Source organism: Schistocerca gregaria, chromosome 6 (genome assembly GCF_023897955.1).
Source record: "Schistocerca gregaria isolate iqSchGreg1 chromosome 6, iqSchGreg1.2, whole genome shotgun sequence".
In the NCBI taxonomy this organism is placed as follows: Eukaryota; Metazoa; Arthropoda; class Insecta; order Orthoptera; family Acrididae; genus Schistocerca; species Schistocerca gregaria.
The window spans coordinates 143,729,310-143,747,821 of NC_064925.1; the positions used below are offsets into that span (position 1 = coordinate 143,729,310).

Here is an 18,512-nt window from a genome sequence, read left to right on the forward strand (position 1 = left end):
TGCCTGTGGTTCTGTCAGTGTGATCATGTGATGTATCTGACCCCAGGAATGTGTCAATAAAGTTTCCCTTTCCTGGGACAATGAATTCACGGTGTTCTTATTTCAATTTCCAGGAGTGTACATCTTTCCACCAACCCTTACTGGAATGTTGAATAACTTACACTCATGTGACGAAAGTCATGGGACATCTCCGAAAATAGTTCAGACCTTTTTCTGCCTTGTGTGGTGCATTGTCTAGACGTGAACTCAAAGAGTCGTCGGAAGTTGCCTGCAGAAATTTTGAGCCAAGATGCCTGTATAGCCGCCCATAACATCGAAAGTGCTGTCTGCGTACGATTTTGTGCGCGAACTGAATTCTCAGTTGTGTCCCATAAATTTCTATGGGATTCGTGTCATACGATCTGAGTGGCCATCATTCGCTCGAATTCTTCAAACATTCTGCTATCAATCTGTCTGAGATCTTTTCCATTTTACTGATACGTCCGGAAGAACAAACACCACTCACTCGTCCAACTGATTCGCCTCGATGAACGATGAATCTACAACATTCAGTGCATATACATACTTACTTTCGACCTCAAGTTGCATTCAAAAATTTCAAACATGGAGGACATGGACGGGGACTGTGGATAGGTGGCGCTAGGTAGGAGAGTCGTCTGGCAGGGGAGCGAGCCTAGATGGTCGCCGCGAGTGTGATACTGTGTTCAGGTGGAGCTGTAGTTAACGTGACAGCATAATAAGCAGGAGATCCCGGGTTCTAGTCCCATTACGAAACTCATCTTCACTCGTCGCTGCTGATTCCACATGAAGGCCTGATGCACCTGATATCACCAGTTCCTTCCCTTCCCTTCCTTTCCCTTCTTCCCTTCCCTTCCCAATCCTCTTCGCCCCTCCCGTCCCCTCCCCTCCACACACCACCCCATTCATTTCCTTCCTATCCCTTCCCTTCCTTTCCCCTCGCTTCTCTTCTCTTCCCTTCCCTTTCTCCCTTTCCTTTTCCAAATTTCATACGATCAAAGAGAGATTCTAAGAGGTCCATGATTAAGGAATTTGTTCCTAGCGCACTTGAGCAGACGTAATTTCGATGGATTGCTCACGCGCTGCTTGCGATATGTAATCTATAAGAGAATCTCAGACCAGAGAGTAATGTTTTCAGCAGTAGGAAATGTGTAGCAGTAGTAGTAATATATATTTATGTAGTTAAATCGTCAGCGGCTGTCAAAAATTTAATTGAATTAGTAATAGTTTCGTGCAATATGAGAACATCATCCTGGTACTGCATTTTATAGCATTTCGCTCTTTCTTGTCTTGTCATTATGTTTTGTATTAGTGATATGTAGTACCAACAACTCGCAAGCTGTGTAGCTCCTGTTGGATAAATAATTTAGAAACTCTTCCACAGTAGCTGACGGCGACGCTGTATTAATATGTATCACATATATGGTAATGATGATGCAATTACTTCCTTCCATATATTTTTTCCCATTTTTTTACCTTTTATGTCATGATAGAAACATCTAATATTTGCCAGCTTTGTGTGTGTGTGTGTGTGTGTGTGTGTGTGTGTGTGTGTGTGTGTGTGTGTGTGTGTATGTGTTTGGTTAGTTGGCTGGTTTTAGTGTAACCGTTCTCTTTGGAATGGAAGAAAGATGTGGGTACAATTTATGTTGGAAAATTATCAGTGCAATTGATCTGAAGTAAAATAATTTTTCAGAAGTGCTGATGATTAACTGAACAGGAGAATTATGTCTAACATGTTATCAATCATGGATTAGCAAGTGCAGCTACATTCTACAATAAAACATTGTTCTGAATGTGCTTCAAATGGATTTTATTGCCGAAAAGGTGCAAAATAAAGTATTTAGGATTGTTCACTTGTACTTTAGTAAAATGAGCCGAAGAATAAAGGCTGCGATGTGCCATTAACTCGGAAACATCACAATGTGTGCCAATATAAAGTTTAGGGCACCTACACCTCACTTAATGTCGCCAAATAGTTGAAACATCCTCGAAACCAGCGATCTGCTGCAGAGCGCACTCGTGTCTCTGAGTCCTTTGAGAACTTCAGCATCAGTGAGAAGCAGCTTGATTTCAAGATATGTGAATTCACAGAGATGTGAATCTATGAAAGAAGAAAAACAAGATTATAACAACCATATAATTTGCTAAACGTATAACTTACGTGCTAACAAGTTACATTGTTAGAACATAATTGTAAGAATGTTCTGCTGCATCAGGTACATTGGCAAAATTGTCAGTTCATGTAGAAACTATACCACATACGCATGTATCCCTGCTCACAAATGGAAGAAATACACTTCCTTCTTTCGACTATCACAACTTAATTCCTTGCACTATGTTTCACCACGGATTACTTGAACTGGATTTGATTATTTGTAACTTAACAATGCGGTTACGAGTGTCTCTTAGTGATACTAAGAAATATTATATAGACTATAAGTACGTATCGAACACGAAGAAAATCAAATACTTAACATACTTACATCATTAATGCTGTTGGCAATTAAGAACCGAACTTGCCAATATGGATCCTCGGCGTATTTATGCAGAACTGGCAGAAGATGTCTGTGTACATCATCAGATAGTTTCTTAGCTTTAAGCAAAGCTATTAAAGCCTGTGTCGCCTCCAAGTGAAGACCAATCTGTAAAAATAAACGAAAGTTGTAAAACCTGATTCGCTATGTGTACTAGTTAAGGAGCGTAAGTGGATAAAAATTGTCTTTATGTACCTTATCTTCCAGGGCCTTCTCGAAAATGGGTACTACATGAGAGGCAAAGAATTGGACATCAGCGTCTCCAGCTACAGCAGGCAACATGGACAGTGCCATTCTTCGCACTAGCATATCTTCATCCTCACACAGACGATGAAACAGTTCACCTAGGTACTCTGCAATCAAACAAAATACGAACATCAACTTCGTTCCTGTATGATAGTTCGCTACAGAGGTTTCTTTTCCAATAAGCTTCAAGTATACAGTTCATCAGATATGATTAATTACCTTTTACTGTGGGAGTAACTCGTCCATAAACGGTGCATAGCTTCTTGCAAGCCAATAGCCGAGACGTAATCCTTTCTTCTGCCACTAGTTTTTCTATATTCGCAACTGTGTCCCGATAGTCCGGATGTGTTACATCAGCACCGTAACTGATGGTTGATTTGTGCTCGTATACTTCTCCAAGAGCACACTCATACCAAGTGGGAGCCTGAAAAAGATACGGGACGTTAAGAAAAACGAACACTGAAAAACAGAACGTTTGGCAACATCTATAAGTAATCCTGGTAAATCCCAGACTCTCGTAAAATGCTGTCATTTACAATGTAAACCAACGTGGTCTTTAGAACACCAAATTCAGTATCGAGTTTAGTGAGAATTTGTTCTAATGTTAGTTTTGGTAGGCCTTAACGTGTTCCACAACGTGTTTATAGACTGTTTCCGAAGGGTTACGAAAGTTTATGTGCTAAGAGCATGTTGACCTAAATCATTGTTGTTAATGGGTATGAGCTGTTTGGCAATTTATGCCTACTGAAATTCCGAATTTCTGTTACTGTATTCAGACAGTCAAGATTCTTTGTTACATTTCGTTGTGAATTGCTCCATTATCTTACAAATTTCTAAATATGTGATTCAGGGAGCTCTGTGATTCCCATGGACTCTCTCATAAAGTAACGGTGAGAGATCATCTGGTTCTAAGAAATCGAAGTGAAGACATTTAACTATCGTGTGTGATCTTTCTATGACAATTATTCTGGACGTCCGCCCTACCGTTTATTAGGAACTCTAAGATGTGGGGCTGTGTGAGGACTGTACCATGGCCCACATTTTCGGAATATGCAAATATGAGAGTATAATGCGAGATATATTTTTAGCAAATATTTACTTGTGAATTTAATTTTAATTTCTGATTTAAAAATACGAATACGACAGACAATAGACTGCGTCTTACAGCAAACGTGATCATAATGCAATGTGTGATTGACGACGGTAATCTCAGAATGACCGTGGTTGCACTAGTGATGTGACATACCTCTTCAGGGAGCGAGGCACCGCACCAATGCGACATGGCGATGTTCATTCCCGGGTCGCAGACCATCTCGTCATCGTCATCCTCATAGAAGGGCTGCCTACGCCTGAGGAACACCCAGAGGCAGCACCCTCCTTTTCTGCACAGCAAACTCCGGAACAAGCTCCGAAACATCTGTTAAACACAAAGGACGGTGTCACCTAATGTCTAACGGTGCGTGACTCGTAGATATCGGTAGTGAAGCAAGAGTATTTGAGATACTGGAAGAGGACGAATTCCGAAACTGTTGTGATTAATTTGTGATTATTTTTTGTCATTCATCGTTATTAGTAACTTGGGTAAATAAAGCAATTCAGAATATTTTTTCAAAGTTCTGCCCTTTTCGTCGACTATTTATTTAGTCAGCGTAAACAGAGTTACAACCGTAATGCACAGACTTAAGTGGATCGTGTTTCAAGCAAATCACTGTCCATCACAGACAGCTTTACTTTTAATTAAGATATTGCAGTGCCTGTGTTATTACGACTACGCCCTTTATGAAATATATTAAATGTATTTGTAATTGCGAATGATAACAACCGTCAGCTGTAGAACAAATGACTACAATGAGAATTTGTGCTGGACCGAGACTCGAACCGAGATTTCCCGCCTGTCCCGAGCGGTCGCCTTACCATTTGGCTATCCGACTTTCAAAGTACAACGTCTGACCAGTGTGGGAATATACAAAATACATGTAGGACTCTAGGTCGTTGACAAGTGGTTGATGACATCTGGAAGATTGGATATGGCCGTGAGTCGTACACGGACAGCCCAATGTAAGGCGACCTCTCGCGATAAACGAGAAATTCCGTTCGAATCCTGGTCCGGCATAGATTTTCGTTGACTCCATATTCTATATTCTGTAGCTGAAGGTTGTCATTATCGCAACTGGAAATACGTGTCATATATTACTTTTTATTGTCGGTCTAGGATTTTAACATTACCAATCATGACTTATATAGCTTCTATTTCAAGTGCCACTGGATACCAAATCTTCTAGACTTCAGAGACGAGAGCCCTGGTATCAGCCAGTTTCATCGAAGTTGTACCAGACAAATAGGTCTGGTGTCATACACCCGTTACTTCATTCTCATACAGGGATTTGTTATGTCATAGGAACATTCTAGATCATGGAGTTTGTATTTTTTTGCTACCAGATATACAGTAACAACAGTGCCTCGCAGCTCTTTTAGTTCCTTTCTGTATTTTCTCCTGTTACGAAATATTTTTCCCGTGTCATTTAATTCCTTCTTGGATATAAACTGCAATATTTGGGGTGAGGATTTCCCATACTCAAAGTAGTATAGCAGTCTCGTATCGGTACTTTCTCCGTAATTTAGTTGCTGTCATTCCGCTTACATCCACAAGAGACAACTAGATCACAATTAGAATTATTAAATCAAGGTCTAGTAATTAAATTATTTTGCTTGAGTTTCCTCCCGTAAGGAGATGAGAAATCAGTGTATTTTTATATAGACACAGCTTTCTGATTTCACGATGCTTCAAAGCTACTAATTTCTTATTCTTCTGTTTGTTGTAAAACAATGTGCTTTTTCGCTTTTTTATTGCAAGGTTCGACCAAGACTCTGTACGGTTTAAAAAATGATTATTTCGCTTCTAGGTTTCCACCATTCATTTCCACTTCCTCTACGCAAGTAATACACAGGACGATGAACATAGTCGATGAGATAAATGTCTTCAGTACAATTTGTTTGCTCAAATCAAAGTGGGGTTTAGTATAGTATTTCCTTGGAACCTAAAAGCCAGCGGATCCAGGTCCAACCCTGGAACACGCTACGTTCACAACGGGTTGCTAACTGGCTTTAGAGCACTTGGGTTTGATTTGTATGGGACAATATGGTTTTCTTGTAGGCGCACTCGTAAATGTAAACTACAATTTTTCATTATTAATGTGGCTGCAAACGAAAGCAAAAATTGGATAATGGTATGTAGTGGAATTAAATAAGGTGATGCTGAGGGAATTAGATTTGGAAATGAAACACTTAAAGTAGTAAATGAGTCTCGCTCTTTGGGAAGCAAAATAACTGATGATCGTCGACGTAGAGATACAATGTAGACTGGCGATGGCAAGGAAAGCGTTTCTGAAGATGAGAAAAAAGTTGTTAACATCGAGTTTAGATTTAAGTGCAAGCGCATCTTTTCTGAAAGTGTTTGAATGGAGTATAGCCATGTATGGAAGCGAAACATGGACGACAAATAATTTAGGTAAGACGAGAACAATAGTTTCCGAAATGCGTTGCTACAGGAGAATGCTGGAGATTAGATGGGTAGATCACGTAACTAATGAGAAGGTACTGAATGGAAATGGGGTGATGAGGAATTTGAGGCAGAATTTGACTAGAAGAAGGTATCGGTTGCTAGAACATGTTCCGAGGCATCAAGGCATTTTAATTTTCTTACTGGAGGGAAGCACGGTGGGTAAAAATCATAGAGGGAGATCAAGGAAGGAATACATTAAGCAGATTCAGAATTATGTAGATTGCAGTAGTTACTCGGATATGAAGAAGCTTGCACACGACAGAGTAGCATGGAAAGCTGCATCCAACCAGTCTCTGGACTGAAGACCACAACAACACCAAAAATAGCTCTGACTGCGTGAGATTTTGCTCCTCTTCGAAGGTACAGTCGTATTATTGTAGCATATCCGTAATCATACAGGTTTTCAGTTCGTTCCTGGAAGTGAGTTCGATTCATCAACAAAACAATTACTTCTTGAACACATCGAATCGAAGTAATGTAATGAAATACTTACAAAATATAAATAATATGCGCTTAACTCTGGATAGCTGTTTCAAGTTTTACTTTCACATTTCACTTTTCGCAGGTGCAATAATATTACAGTAGTGAGAGTTACATTTTTCATCAGTCTCCGTAAAATATTACAGCTACCATAATACTATAAGAGACAGTTAGATATGTTTATTTGTTTTTCTATTTTACATAAAATACTAGTACACTGCACGGGAAGACTCTGAAGCAATGTCTGCGAGAATTTTAGTCCGCCGATACAGCTTTGTTGTACTGCGTAACATTTATTTCAGTCGTAAAATTCAGTTTTCATGTATTCTATTTAGAACTATTATAATTTTAGCACATGATTAGATGCGAATGTTCACATCGAAGCAGACACCTGGTGAGAAAAAAAAAATTGTGCAAGTACTTACTAACGTGGATAAAATGCAAAGACGTGATGATGAAGAGATACTAAATGGCATACGTGCGTAACGTACATAAAAATTAAGAAAATAAAGAGGGAGATGTAATACACTTAGAAAAACCTTACACAGCTATGTATCACAGACTATATTCTGACGGAAGACAGCTTCCATCGACGACAGTAAAGGAGTCTCTCGTGATCACGAAAACAGAGGAATCGTCATACTTGCTGGGTGCTGCGAAATGAAGATTATCTGTCACTCTGTAATGGCGTTACGACTTCACGATATTCTTTTAAACATGCGCACTTAGAAAGGAAGGGAACACTACCTCAACAATTGCCTCCTCAACCACAAAACACGATGATATTTTCATATCGTGTTTCCAAACAATATCTAGAATAGGACCAATAAAGTTCAGTACAAGTTAGTAGATCTTACGATAGACGCGTTCGCATCTACGTAAGGGAGGGTGTCTACAAAGGCTTCGTCTTGGCTACCGCATCTCTGTACTACTTTGCCTAGTCAACGGCTCAAATCATGCTGACTGCCGTCACTAAACCTAAAACGTATTGCAAGTCGCAACATACAACGGGAATTATCATTCAGTTCTATTTTAAGTAGTGGGTACCAATAGTTAAATTTTCACTGACCGATATACTTCTGCTTTGTACCTGCTTCGTCTGAATTATATCGTAAACTATCTACATGCGATCTGAAGAAGCGTATTCAGAACTACGTGTCTTGCGTTTCCAATTTAGGACTGACGTCATGTGGTCGCCTGCTATCAGACTGTATTATACTTCCCATCTGACAGTTTAAGTAGACAATGAAACGAGGAACGTTGATGGTTACCTCGTACCAGAAGATACTTCACGGGCAAGGCAAGAAGAAATTTGCTACGAGCAAACCGGTTTCTTCTTTATCAAGCCTCAAACTATTTCTAGGTACGGACATGTCGTTTCTTACTAGTGCCTATTGCTTGGGTCTTCGATCGTCAACGATGGTTTTCAAACGGGCAGAGACTGTCGCTTTAAATAAGATATAAAAATTTAGTCGAACTATTCGAACGAAAATTGTAACCCTTTTTAGCACTGCGCAGTCAGTAAGTCGCCTGACCAATTACCCAGTGGCTACGTGCGTAAGGTGCAGACAGCGTAACAAACCATAGTCTGCCACCATCTCTACTACATGTACAACTCGTCTCACACCAAGACCGTCTGAGTGCAAAAAAAATAATTTCTTGCATGAGGTCTCTGATGACAAGGTGTGAACAAACATCCTTATTTTGCAGATAGATGCTGAGAATTAGAAGCACTCGGTCCGGACCGAGACAGTGCTGAACGTTGATGACCGATGGTAAGCACTGCTCAGAAGCGAGGCCGGTCGAGTGAGACTCTTGATAGCAGATTTACCATGACTAGTTTTGTGGGAGGCTACTTGGACAATAACATAGACTTTCAAAATGGTATAGCTTATTCTTCCCTTGTGTTTGGAAAAATAAATTTAAGAGCGCTGGCACAGGAATCACATCGCTAGATTTTGTTGCGAAAAATTAATTTAAGTCAGCTAGTATCGAAATCACACAGCTAGGTTTAAAAGAAATATTACGGGAAATATGACATAGAGTCGTATTATAAGAAGCACAGCGGAAACACAAACACCAATCTAAACCCATGTACTGAGATGTGTTTTCGATCATGCAAATAGTGAAATTACGTCGTTTACTTTATTATGAAACCATTGTGGATATTGGATGGTTATCAAACAAAATCACTGTTCGGTGCTAAGAATTCATATTAATATACGACAGTAATCACACTCTGAATAGCAAATGCACATTCTGAAGTCGGTCATAAGTCTTCCGCATGGATATGTGTATGCCGTCGTAGATGTACATTACTTTTCACTGGGTTAGAAAGTCGACGTTTATGTCCTCTGTACACAGACAAATAGATATATAGTAATTACAAGCTTTATAGTGCCATCTGTTAGTTAGGGATTCCTCAATTCATTCAAATATCACTATCGCTGTTACGACGGCCATTGTTCGGCTCAGTTGTACTTCGAATATTTTCCGGTAGCTGAGATCTAGATCATCAACACGAACTCCTATATTTACAAGATACAAATAACGGTATCTCACAATGTAGACGCTCTTCACTGACTTCAAATCCGTCGACACCCTCGAATGACATGTTACAGAATTTGAAGGAAATGTGTAGTGTTGCACTTGCAGAGCCTGGGACTACTATAAAATTTGTCACCTTGGGCATTTGTGTTGTCAATTGTACCGAAGAATCTCGTTTCACCGGAGACCCACACGCAAATGAAATACAATTTTTTGTATCCTTCCTGTGAATTGGGTGGGTGTCATTTAACTTCGATGGTTTCTTCCTTTAAGCGAGTTCGCTTCATGACCCCAAAACTCGTTTTTGATGTTATCAAATCAGCGTAAAATACGAAAGTTCTTTCTGATTTTGGAAAATAAACAGCTAACTTTTCAAAACTACGAGTAATTTGCTGTTACTTTTTTTATTGAATGTTCAGAAGCTGCAATAACAATGCAGCACTGTGAGATACATTCTTCTATTCCTATTTGTTAGTTTGCCCAAAATACTAGTACAATACACAGGTAAAAACACTGAGTAACTGTTTTCAAGAAGTAGTGCAAGTATAATATGTCACGACCATAGGTACTACCTCACTTATATGATTGTCCTAAAACGCAATTTCATTTTATTCCTATATTATTCTAATTTGATGTGATAAGCGTAGGAATGTTTACAGTGATGCAGCTTGTCTGATACAAAAATTGCGAAAATAGGGTTCCAAGTGAATAAAAAGTTGTGGCGAGATGATTAAGGTAAACTAAATAACATACATACATAACATATAGAAATACTAGGAAAACTAAGGTAGCAAATGTAATGTACTTGTGCAAAGTTATATATTTATATCTCGGAGACGAAAGCCGGGTGGAAATACAACTTACAAATGCGCCCATAAATGAGAATCTTGTCATCAACAGAAGCCTGAAGTCGCCCTTTTTCGTGAGATCTGTTCGCAGCTGTTGAAACTTATTTACCGCACTTCATGGTAGTAATAGCTCAAGATATTCTTTTAAACATGTGCAGTCGGAAATAAACAAACCACTCTGTCACCACCTGTGTCTGCTGCCACAAAGTGTGACTACGTCTTTACACAGCGTACCCGAAAAGAATATAGAATGTCGCTAACGCAGTGCGCTTAACGATTGACATGATCGCAATAATGTGAGAGGGAACGCCAGGATTAGCTTCGACTCTGCTACCACATCTGTTTACTCCATTTCTTAGTCCACAGCTAAGGTCTTGCTAACTGATGTCACTATACACCCATTGCGTCGCAAGCCGAGACATGTGACGGGAATGAGTGGTGTGCCCTATGAATCTTACTCCACGCAGAACCATAACATTACACTGGATTGTCACCGATTACTATTTTAAGAGGTAAGTAATAGTTAAATTAGCACTGATCTATGTACGCCTGCTTTGCAGCTATTTCCTGAGAATTACACTGAAATTCACTACATGCGATCTACAGAAGAATATACTGCGAATCGTGCGTAATCGATGTCGGACTGATGACTCTTGTGTCTGAGATGCAAGTGTGAAAACTGCTATCGACAACTTCGGAAGACAATGAAACTAGAAGTATTTGACGCTTACCGTGCGCAGCAAGAGTCTTCACCGGCAAGGCAAGAAGAAAATTTGCTACGAGCAAATCGCTTTCTTCGTTAGCAAGCCTCAGACTGTTTCTAGGCAACGTCGCAGGTCGTTTCCTGCCAATGCATATTGTTGGTGCTTTCGCTTCTCTGATCGGGAATGGAGGGATTGTCTTTTTAGTTCAGTTGTTACAGACCATTCACCGTCGTTACTGTTTGGGACAGCAATGTAGATCGCAACAAGAAGTTAGATCGTCATAGGCAATTTCCAACACATTCGTATTTCCGAAGCAATTTTGCACATATTTACAGACAAAGTGAATGCACTGAATGCGATCACATTCAGTGACACGTCAGTCTATTAAGTTTTCCCCATTGGTAGCCAATACATTGGTTTCAAATTTCAGGCTTAACGTCCATATCATCTTTTTTCATCTAGTGCTGTAGACACAATATTCCTGAAACACACGGGAAAATGGCCCATAAAATAGATGAACGAAATGTATTTGAAAGCTGATTGTCGTATTTCACGAAAGTCAGTAGCTCACGTAACATAGTACTCTACGACGTCAATAGCAGACGCTCCCTACAGAGTTCACTCTGTGTTCTCAGCCATAATAGAAGTACAGTTTACGTGGCTTTGCGGACAATGTTTAAACGAAAATACTAACAATTTTTAGCGGTAAGTACCTCATACTCACCGGATATCTCACAGGTCACCAAGAACATCTACAGTCGCCTCTTACGAATTTGTTTTGTCTTCAAATATAACACCTTTTTTTCGTCTTCGTGACATATGCCTTTATTTTTTTTATGCGCTTCGCTACACTATGTGCTCAAGAGGGCAGTGGAAATAAACGTGCAAACAAGTTTCTCAGCATATTAATTCCTAATGTATACAAAGCAACTGAGAAAACACGTAAGAAATCTACGTGTCTGACATTGTGAAAGAAATAGATTAATCTGGGAAAGGGGGAGTGATATCCATTTAAACCTCGCGAAACACATACTCACATAATGATTCGTTCTAGGTAACTGATTAGTAAGCCTAGAAATAACTGAAATTATGTACGGTGTAAGTGAGTGGAAGGTTCAGGTTCAAGTTGGTTTAATTCTTTTCTTCAAAATACGACATAGCTCGTTGGTCATTTTCAAAAACTGCCTTTAAAGGAAATGAAGGATATTCGTCTCTTCAGCTTCCTCAATAATTACAAATGCAACTACAGTAGTTTATGGACGCAGCGATAATAATAAAAATTCAATAAAACAAATTTATAATTCCTTCATTACTTATGTTTAAAAAAATACTGCTGTGACATGTATGGAACTAAGAATTGTTACAACTTCTTCCAAAAGTGTGCAACCAGAAAGACTGTAGTCACCGCATTCATCAACCTAAGAGAGCCAGCTTCCCTGTGTCCAACCACATTAACGGTTTCTGAACGACAAATAGGGCAGTTGATCACAAATCACTTTCTCAGCACTTCCATGCACGCATCTGAGTACACCAGGGTTCATAACCCCAAGCAGGCGGCAATTAGCCAGATGTGTCACTCTATGTTAGGCACCACTGTGGACAATGCGGGGGCAGCAAAAACAAATATGTCTAAAGAGGACATCTACGGCGTGACGTCCGCAGATTGCCGCTTCTCGTTCTAAGCTGGTGGTGGAAGGGAACTCGTGTTGTCACTCCACAGCAGACAGCAGGCTGCTTCGTGTAGGAGGATGGGGACGTAGCTGGAGTTCCAATACATCGGAACATTGGCGACTTCTGTGTCAGGTCCCCTACATCGCCTAAAGTTTAAGCGGTTATGGTCAGGGTAGAGAGAGATTACCCTACGCAAACTGCTGTCCCCAGAATTCAGAATAATCAAAAAACATTAATCAACATATTTTATTGATTTATTTTTTCGGGTAATGGTTTTGGAGAATACGATAACTTCCGTCTTGCTTATTGGTGTTTATTTTTCATTGCTCTCTAGAGTTCCATTATCCCTCGAAAGTGTCGTTCCTTTTCTTTCTGCATCAACTTTCTTTCTTTTTCAGACATCGGTCTTTCCTGAAATCCTGCGTTTGTGTTGATTCTCTTAAAAGTATTCTGTTATTTATTGTGTCATTTCTAATTTCTGTGTTTTTCATGTCTTTCCCAGTTTACGTGAACCATATGGGTTTGTATTCGTTGTTATTTAGTAAGTTGGTAAAGGTATTTAAAACAGATAGTTTTATATATTATGTTGTTAAGGATTATGAGATTTGGACGGACTTCATTGATATTTGTTATGAAATGAATATTTTCAAACGATGTTTTCGACCTATGGTGTCTCCTTGTTTCTGTAGTTTATGTGTTACGTTCTTTGCCACTATCCAGTGAGTCAACAATTAGTGTGATACCATCTGAAAACTGTAGAGTGTCTACGGTGATTATGCTTGGTATTCTTCCTAGTTGTACACCCTTAGCAACACGAATGCCTTCATTCTTTCACATCTTCTCTAACGCGCAGTTAAAAACTAACGGTGGTAAAGAATCCCCTTGCATTAAACTTCTTTTTATTGCAAAAGGTTTTGAAAGTTCCCCCTCAAATATTACTTGTGTGTTTCTGCTTGTTAAAGTCCTTTAAATATTTCTGTTGTTTTTTTGTTGACTCCATTTACCGTTATAAAATTGGGTAGTACATTTGTATCATTTGAGTCACATCCCTTTTTAAAATCTGCAACAATTATCAAGTTTCTCATTTGCCTCATTTCTTTTATCTTCTCTATACATAGTATTTGTAGATAATTCCTGAATCCTGCTCGATGTTCTCCTATCTTTAGGTCGGATATTCTTTCAGCCACCTGTAAAAGTTCCATAGACAAGAGGTTACACGTCAATGACAAGAGGGAGATACCACTATAAGTTCTCTCCATTTGTATGTAGTGGCAGTATTAATGCCGATGTCCATTCTGATGGTAAGCTGTTTATCAAAATTTCATTACTGATTTCTGTTAGGCATAGAATTATGTTGTCACTGGAGTTTAACCATAATTCAGCAACTATACTGATTCCTCCCGATGTTTTGGTATTTTCTAATTGATTGAAAATGATTGTTCAAAGATTTTGATATCAAAACGAAATCTCCTTTCACTGGATCGCGTTTGGGTAATTCTATGAAGTAGTCAGCAAGTATTCTGCCATTCTCGGTGTCATTATATATGCAGTTTCCTGTGTTTTCGTATCTGTGAACTGTAAACGTGGTGGTGTGTACTTCTTTAAATTGCTTTTCAATATTTTATAAAAATTCGTTTTGTTGTTCTGCTTAACCCTGCAGTAGGTGTGTGCTGTACCGTTACGTGGTCAGGCGTGTGGGGGACTCCTGTCGTCATTTGTGTTTCTTAATTACGCACTGAAATGATTATCAAATGTTCTTTAGCTCCTTTTTCTACGTTTGTATATGTAAAGGTATGGAAATAGAACACAAATTTCAAAAGAAAAAAAATACTTCAATAATTTATTTCAGAGAGGCAAACACATCGACCATTTACATTTATGAGACCGTTTTCTAGTTCACCTGTCTTTCTGCCTTCCAAACTTGTAGCAACGTCCTTTGGAGCCTTCTCTGGAATTGTCTTGTGGTGTAACTGTTGAGTTAATGTCCAGTAGAACACGTGCACGCCGACGTAGTTGAATGGGAATTTGAGGGACAGAAGATCTGTACTGAATTTGAGGGTTCATTATTTCCCAGACCAACTTCAGCAGAAACTCCGTTCTTTTCAATGACTGATGTGTTGTAGTATTGTCTCGGTATATGCAGAGTGCGTTCATGGCAGAATCATTAAGTAAATTATAGAAAACAAGGATAGGGTACCTACAAGTGTTTCGCGACATCATTTTTTTTGAATTAGTTTATCTAGTAAATAAACTCCAATCCTTGCCATACTGTAAAAAGTTACAATTACTGGTTTCAGTGAATCTCTTGTATCTTTATTAATGGTATCATCATGATGTAATGTAAATATCAAGAGAACAGCTTGACTAATTATAGGGCAGTATGAAACTAGCGTACAATTCTCTTGGAAGCGAGGGAAAGAAGAATACTGAGGTCTTTGCTTACTAGGTAAAAATTCCTTGCGGAATTCCTTCTTGTTTTCTGGGAACGTTCCTACATACGTCAGTCCCTAGTCTTCTAGTAGCTTCTTAGCCATTGGTATACTGTCCAAGCAGTTGTCACCAGTAACGTTAGGGTGGGTCGTGCTGACAGGTTCCACTAATCTCATTACTACGTCTGTAGGAGAATTACTGTGTTTGAAAGGACCCTCTGGCTGAGTACCAGCATATATTTCTAAGTTGAAAGTATGGGCAGTTTTAGCATCTACCAAAGCAAATGTCTTAATGCCATATTTTGTGGGCTTTTTGGGAAGATACTGTCGGAATTGGCAGTTTCCTAAAAAAGCAAGTAACTGTTCGTCGACAGTCAAATATTCACTTGAAACAAAGTGTTCTGAAAAATTATGAACGACAGTCTAAAAAATGTCTCTAACTGGGGATAAGTTATCAATTTATTTTCGAATGCTTCTGTCCCTTACGTCATCAAAACGTAAATATCTCAGAAGAAATTTAATTCTTTTTTCACTCATAGCTACGCAACAGAATTCTCAGCCGTTTCCTCTAGAGTTGTCCCAGAGCATAGTATTGTTTATTTTCTAGAACTTCTTAGGGTTCCTATATGGTAGAGTATGCTGTAAAGTGTTCTTATTTCGCCAGCCGGAGTGGCCGTGCGGTTCTAGGCGCTACAGTCTTGAACCGAGCGACTGCTACGGTCGCAGGTTCGAATGCTGACTCGGAAATGGACTTGTGTGTTGTCCTTATGTAGTTAGGCTTAATTAGTTCTAAGTTCTAGGAAACTGATGACATCAGAAGTTAAGTCGCATAGTGCTCAGAGCCATTTGAACCATTTTACACCTTTTTCAGTCTCATCAGTGAGTCTAGCATATGTATGTCTCTGAAATTTGCTTTTCAAAATTCTTTCATAAATATTTGTACAGTTAACTATAATTTTGTATGCTTTGATGTCTAAGAAAACATTTAATAACTTATCTTCAGAAAGTATTGCTGATGCTTGCATCTAGGGGCCAGGTAGATGAGTTATTATATACTCTGTCCTTGTTCTCACGTAACTGTTAGGAAAAGACTTGGACCATTTTGTTTTACTGTTGAGTACTTAGATCCGCCTAGTCAGAGAATACACAACTTTCCCACTAGAGCGCGCCCCGCTAAGCACAACAGCGCAGGCGCAGCGCTCGTCCGTCTCTGCAGTACGAGATGACGCTGCCATAGAGACGGACCAAATTCTGCTTCCGCCGACCCGCGTATTAATATGTAATGCAGCCAATGAGACTGCTGCTAACATACAACCTTTTCTCCTGGCGGATCACAGTCGCGCAGTGATACATGAACGCGCCAGGTATTATAACGAGTGCACAGACCCCGATTAGTCAGTATGCATTAGTCTGTACCAGTCTGCACGAGTTCTACATTTGTCTGTACCAGTCTATAGTCAAGTTTCAGTCTGCGCCTGATTAGATTACCATATTCCTGTACATATCCATGAAGAGAAATGTATAGACACTTCTGTCAAGTAACAGAGATATGTGAGGATAAGATTAATTTACCAAGACCAAAGGAACTTCAGATTGTCAATTGTAAATAGCATCCAGAACCAAGTTAAGTAATGTTTATACCTGTTATTACTTTAATAAATGTGTGTCAAAATTAATCAAGTTCTGTTTAAAGTTGGTCACCGTCAATCTGCTACTCTAAGCGTGCGAGTGGAATTTCTATCGTCTGAGCTAAAGGTAGAGGATAAATACGCCACGATAAGACCTTCAGACACATAGCTCACACTCGCCTACTTCGTTAGAGCGACAAGTGAAATAATCAGATGGTATGTGTACCAAAGGTCTTACAGTACACACACCACATTTACTGTCCTTCTCAAGATACTAGGAAATATAAGACTCACCGTTCTCATTACTCTATTCACCAGCAGATTGTTCAGTTTCAGTATCATGATCGCTGTCCATTAGTTGATCATCTTCATGTGAATCAAATTCATTTTCATCACTCTCTGCATCTTCTTCGAGCCACCTCATCCACTCTTCTTTTCTTCGGATCTAACATCACTAAAATAAAAACATGTTTGTGAGTAACAGTTTCTGTACATTATAGTACATGTTGAAGACTGCATAAATGATCACTTCAGTCAACATAGTTATTTTATTCACATTAAGAAAAGATTTAAATACTACACTTACAACAAATTTAGTATGAAAAATGTCTAAAAAAGACAAAAAACCTACCTTAAGAAATTGTTACGTAGATAGGCCCGTGTTGGGCAGTTGTAGCCTAACTCACTTCACCGTCCCGCTGTTCTTCGTTTAGCTGTCCAACTGACGTTAGCTATGCGCCCATAGAAAGGTACTGAGCGTGGAAACGCTGCAACGTTAAGCGTAACGGTAATAATCGCAATGCAAAACCGATGGCTGACAGTTGCACCACACCCTCCCACTCCACAGAAGTGTGACTCTGTTGATGTTAGATGATCTTTTTTATGTTGTGCTGTGATTTTTTTGAGACCTTATAATGCCTGTTTCCATGCTTATATGTAATTTTTCCGGTTCCTTTCACTTTTATTTAAGTTCCAGACATTCAAAGCTTGTTGTCTGATTATAGTTAACGTCTCACTATCATCATACCAAGAAGTATGTATCCATTTCGTTAATAAGGGATAACGTCTTATGCAGCCTCAATAATGTCTTTTGTGGAGTTGTTCCAAAAATTTATGTATTCTTTTCCCCAACTGCATTTAGCAATAATCTTCTCAGGTAACTTCTGTATGCACAAACTTAAATATTCAGCTTCCAAAATTTAAAATATAACGCTCTTAGTACTTGGGCTTAACCTTAACACTACGTAGCTACTAAAAGTGTGGGAGGAATTCATATTACCACTGAGTAAATTACGAAGGCATTGGAGTTAGGTTTATAGAGTGACAATACTTATTGAACTGCATTGCATTGAACCTGTGTACTATTTTTGTTTGGGAAATTATCTACAAACAAGGTGAATGGAGTCCTAAGCGTAGAATCTAAGCATGCCCTAAACGTTTGGGCACCTCAACTTACCTCGCCACGCCACAATTGTTTACCCAATGCGAATCCCCTGGTTTCAATGTGATTGGTCTCCTCCCAGCAATACAACGCAGCTCCATCCTTTCACGAGCTACGTGCAAATTGTTTTGGACGAGCTTCCAATCAGCACAGAACCGTGCAGCGTCCCTCTGATCCACAAGTAGGCCAATTAGTGACCGTAAATACCTGATGGGGAGTTGGGTTTAAAGGTAATCACAAGACTACCAGGTGTTGTCTCGAGCTCTTCGTGCACCACACTATTAATTGCATACCCCAACCACAAAAAAGGACTGTTCAATATAGTAAAGTCGCTATGATGAAACACAATCAAAACAACTCCAAAGTTGTATTTTCAACACCATCATTTCAAAAGAGAAACT

The 18,512-nt window shown here is 39.3% G+C and overlaps 1 protein-coding gene across 1 annotated transcript; it reads right to left on the reverse strand.

Moving 5' to 3' along the window:
* Nucleotides 1-1,969: 1,969 nt before the first annotated feature.
* On the reverse strand, nt 1,970-17,012 carry LOC126278773 (serine/threonine-protein phosphatase 2A 65 kDa regulatory subunit A alpha isoform-like). The gene is made up of 6 exons (XM_049979050.1): nt 16,965-17,012; nt 4,048-4,218; nt 3,021-3,225; nt 2,751-2,908; nt 2,505-2,663; nt 1,970-2,122 (listed from the first exon to the last, which is right to left on the reverse strand). The coding sequence occupies exons 1-6, from the start codon at nt 17,010-17,012 to the stop codon at nt 1,970-1,972; spliced, it is 894 nt and encodes a 297-aa protein (XP_049835007.1).
* Nucleotides 17,013-18,512: the final 1,500 nt, after the last annotated feature.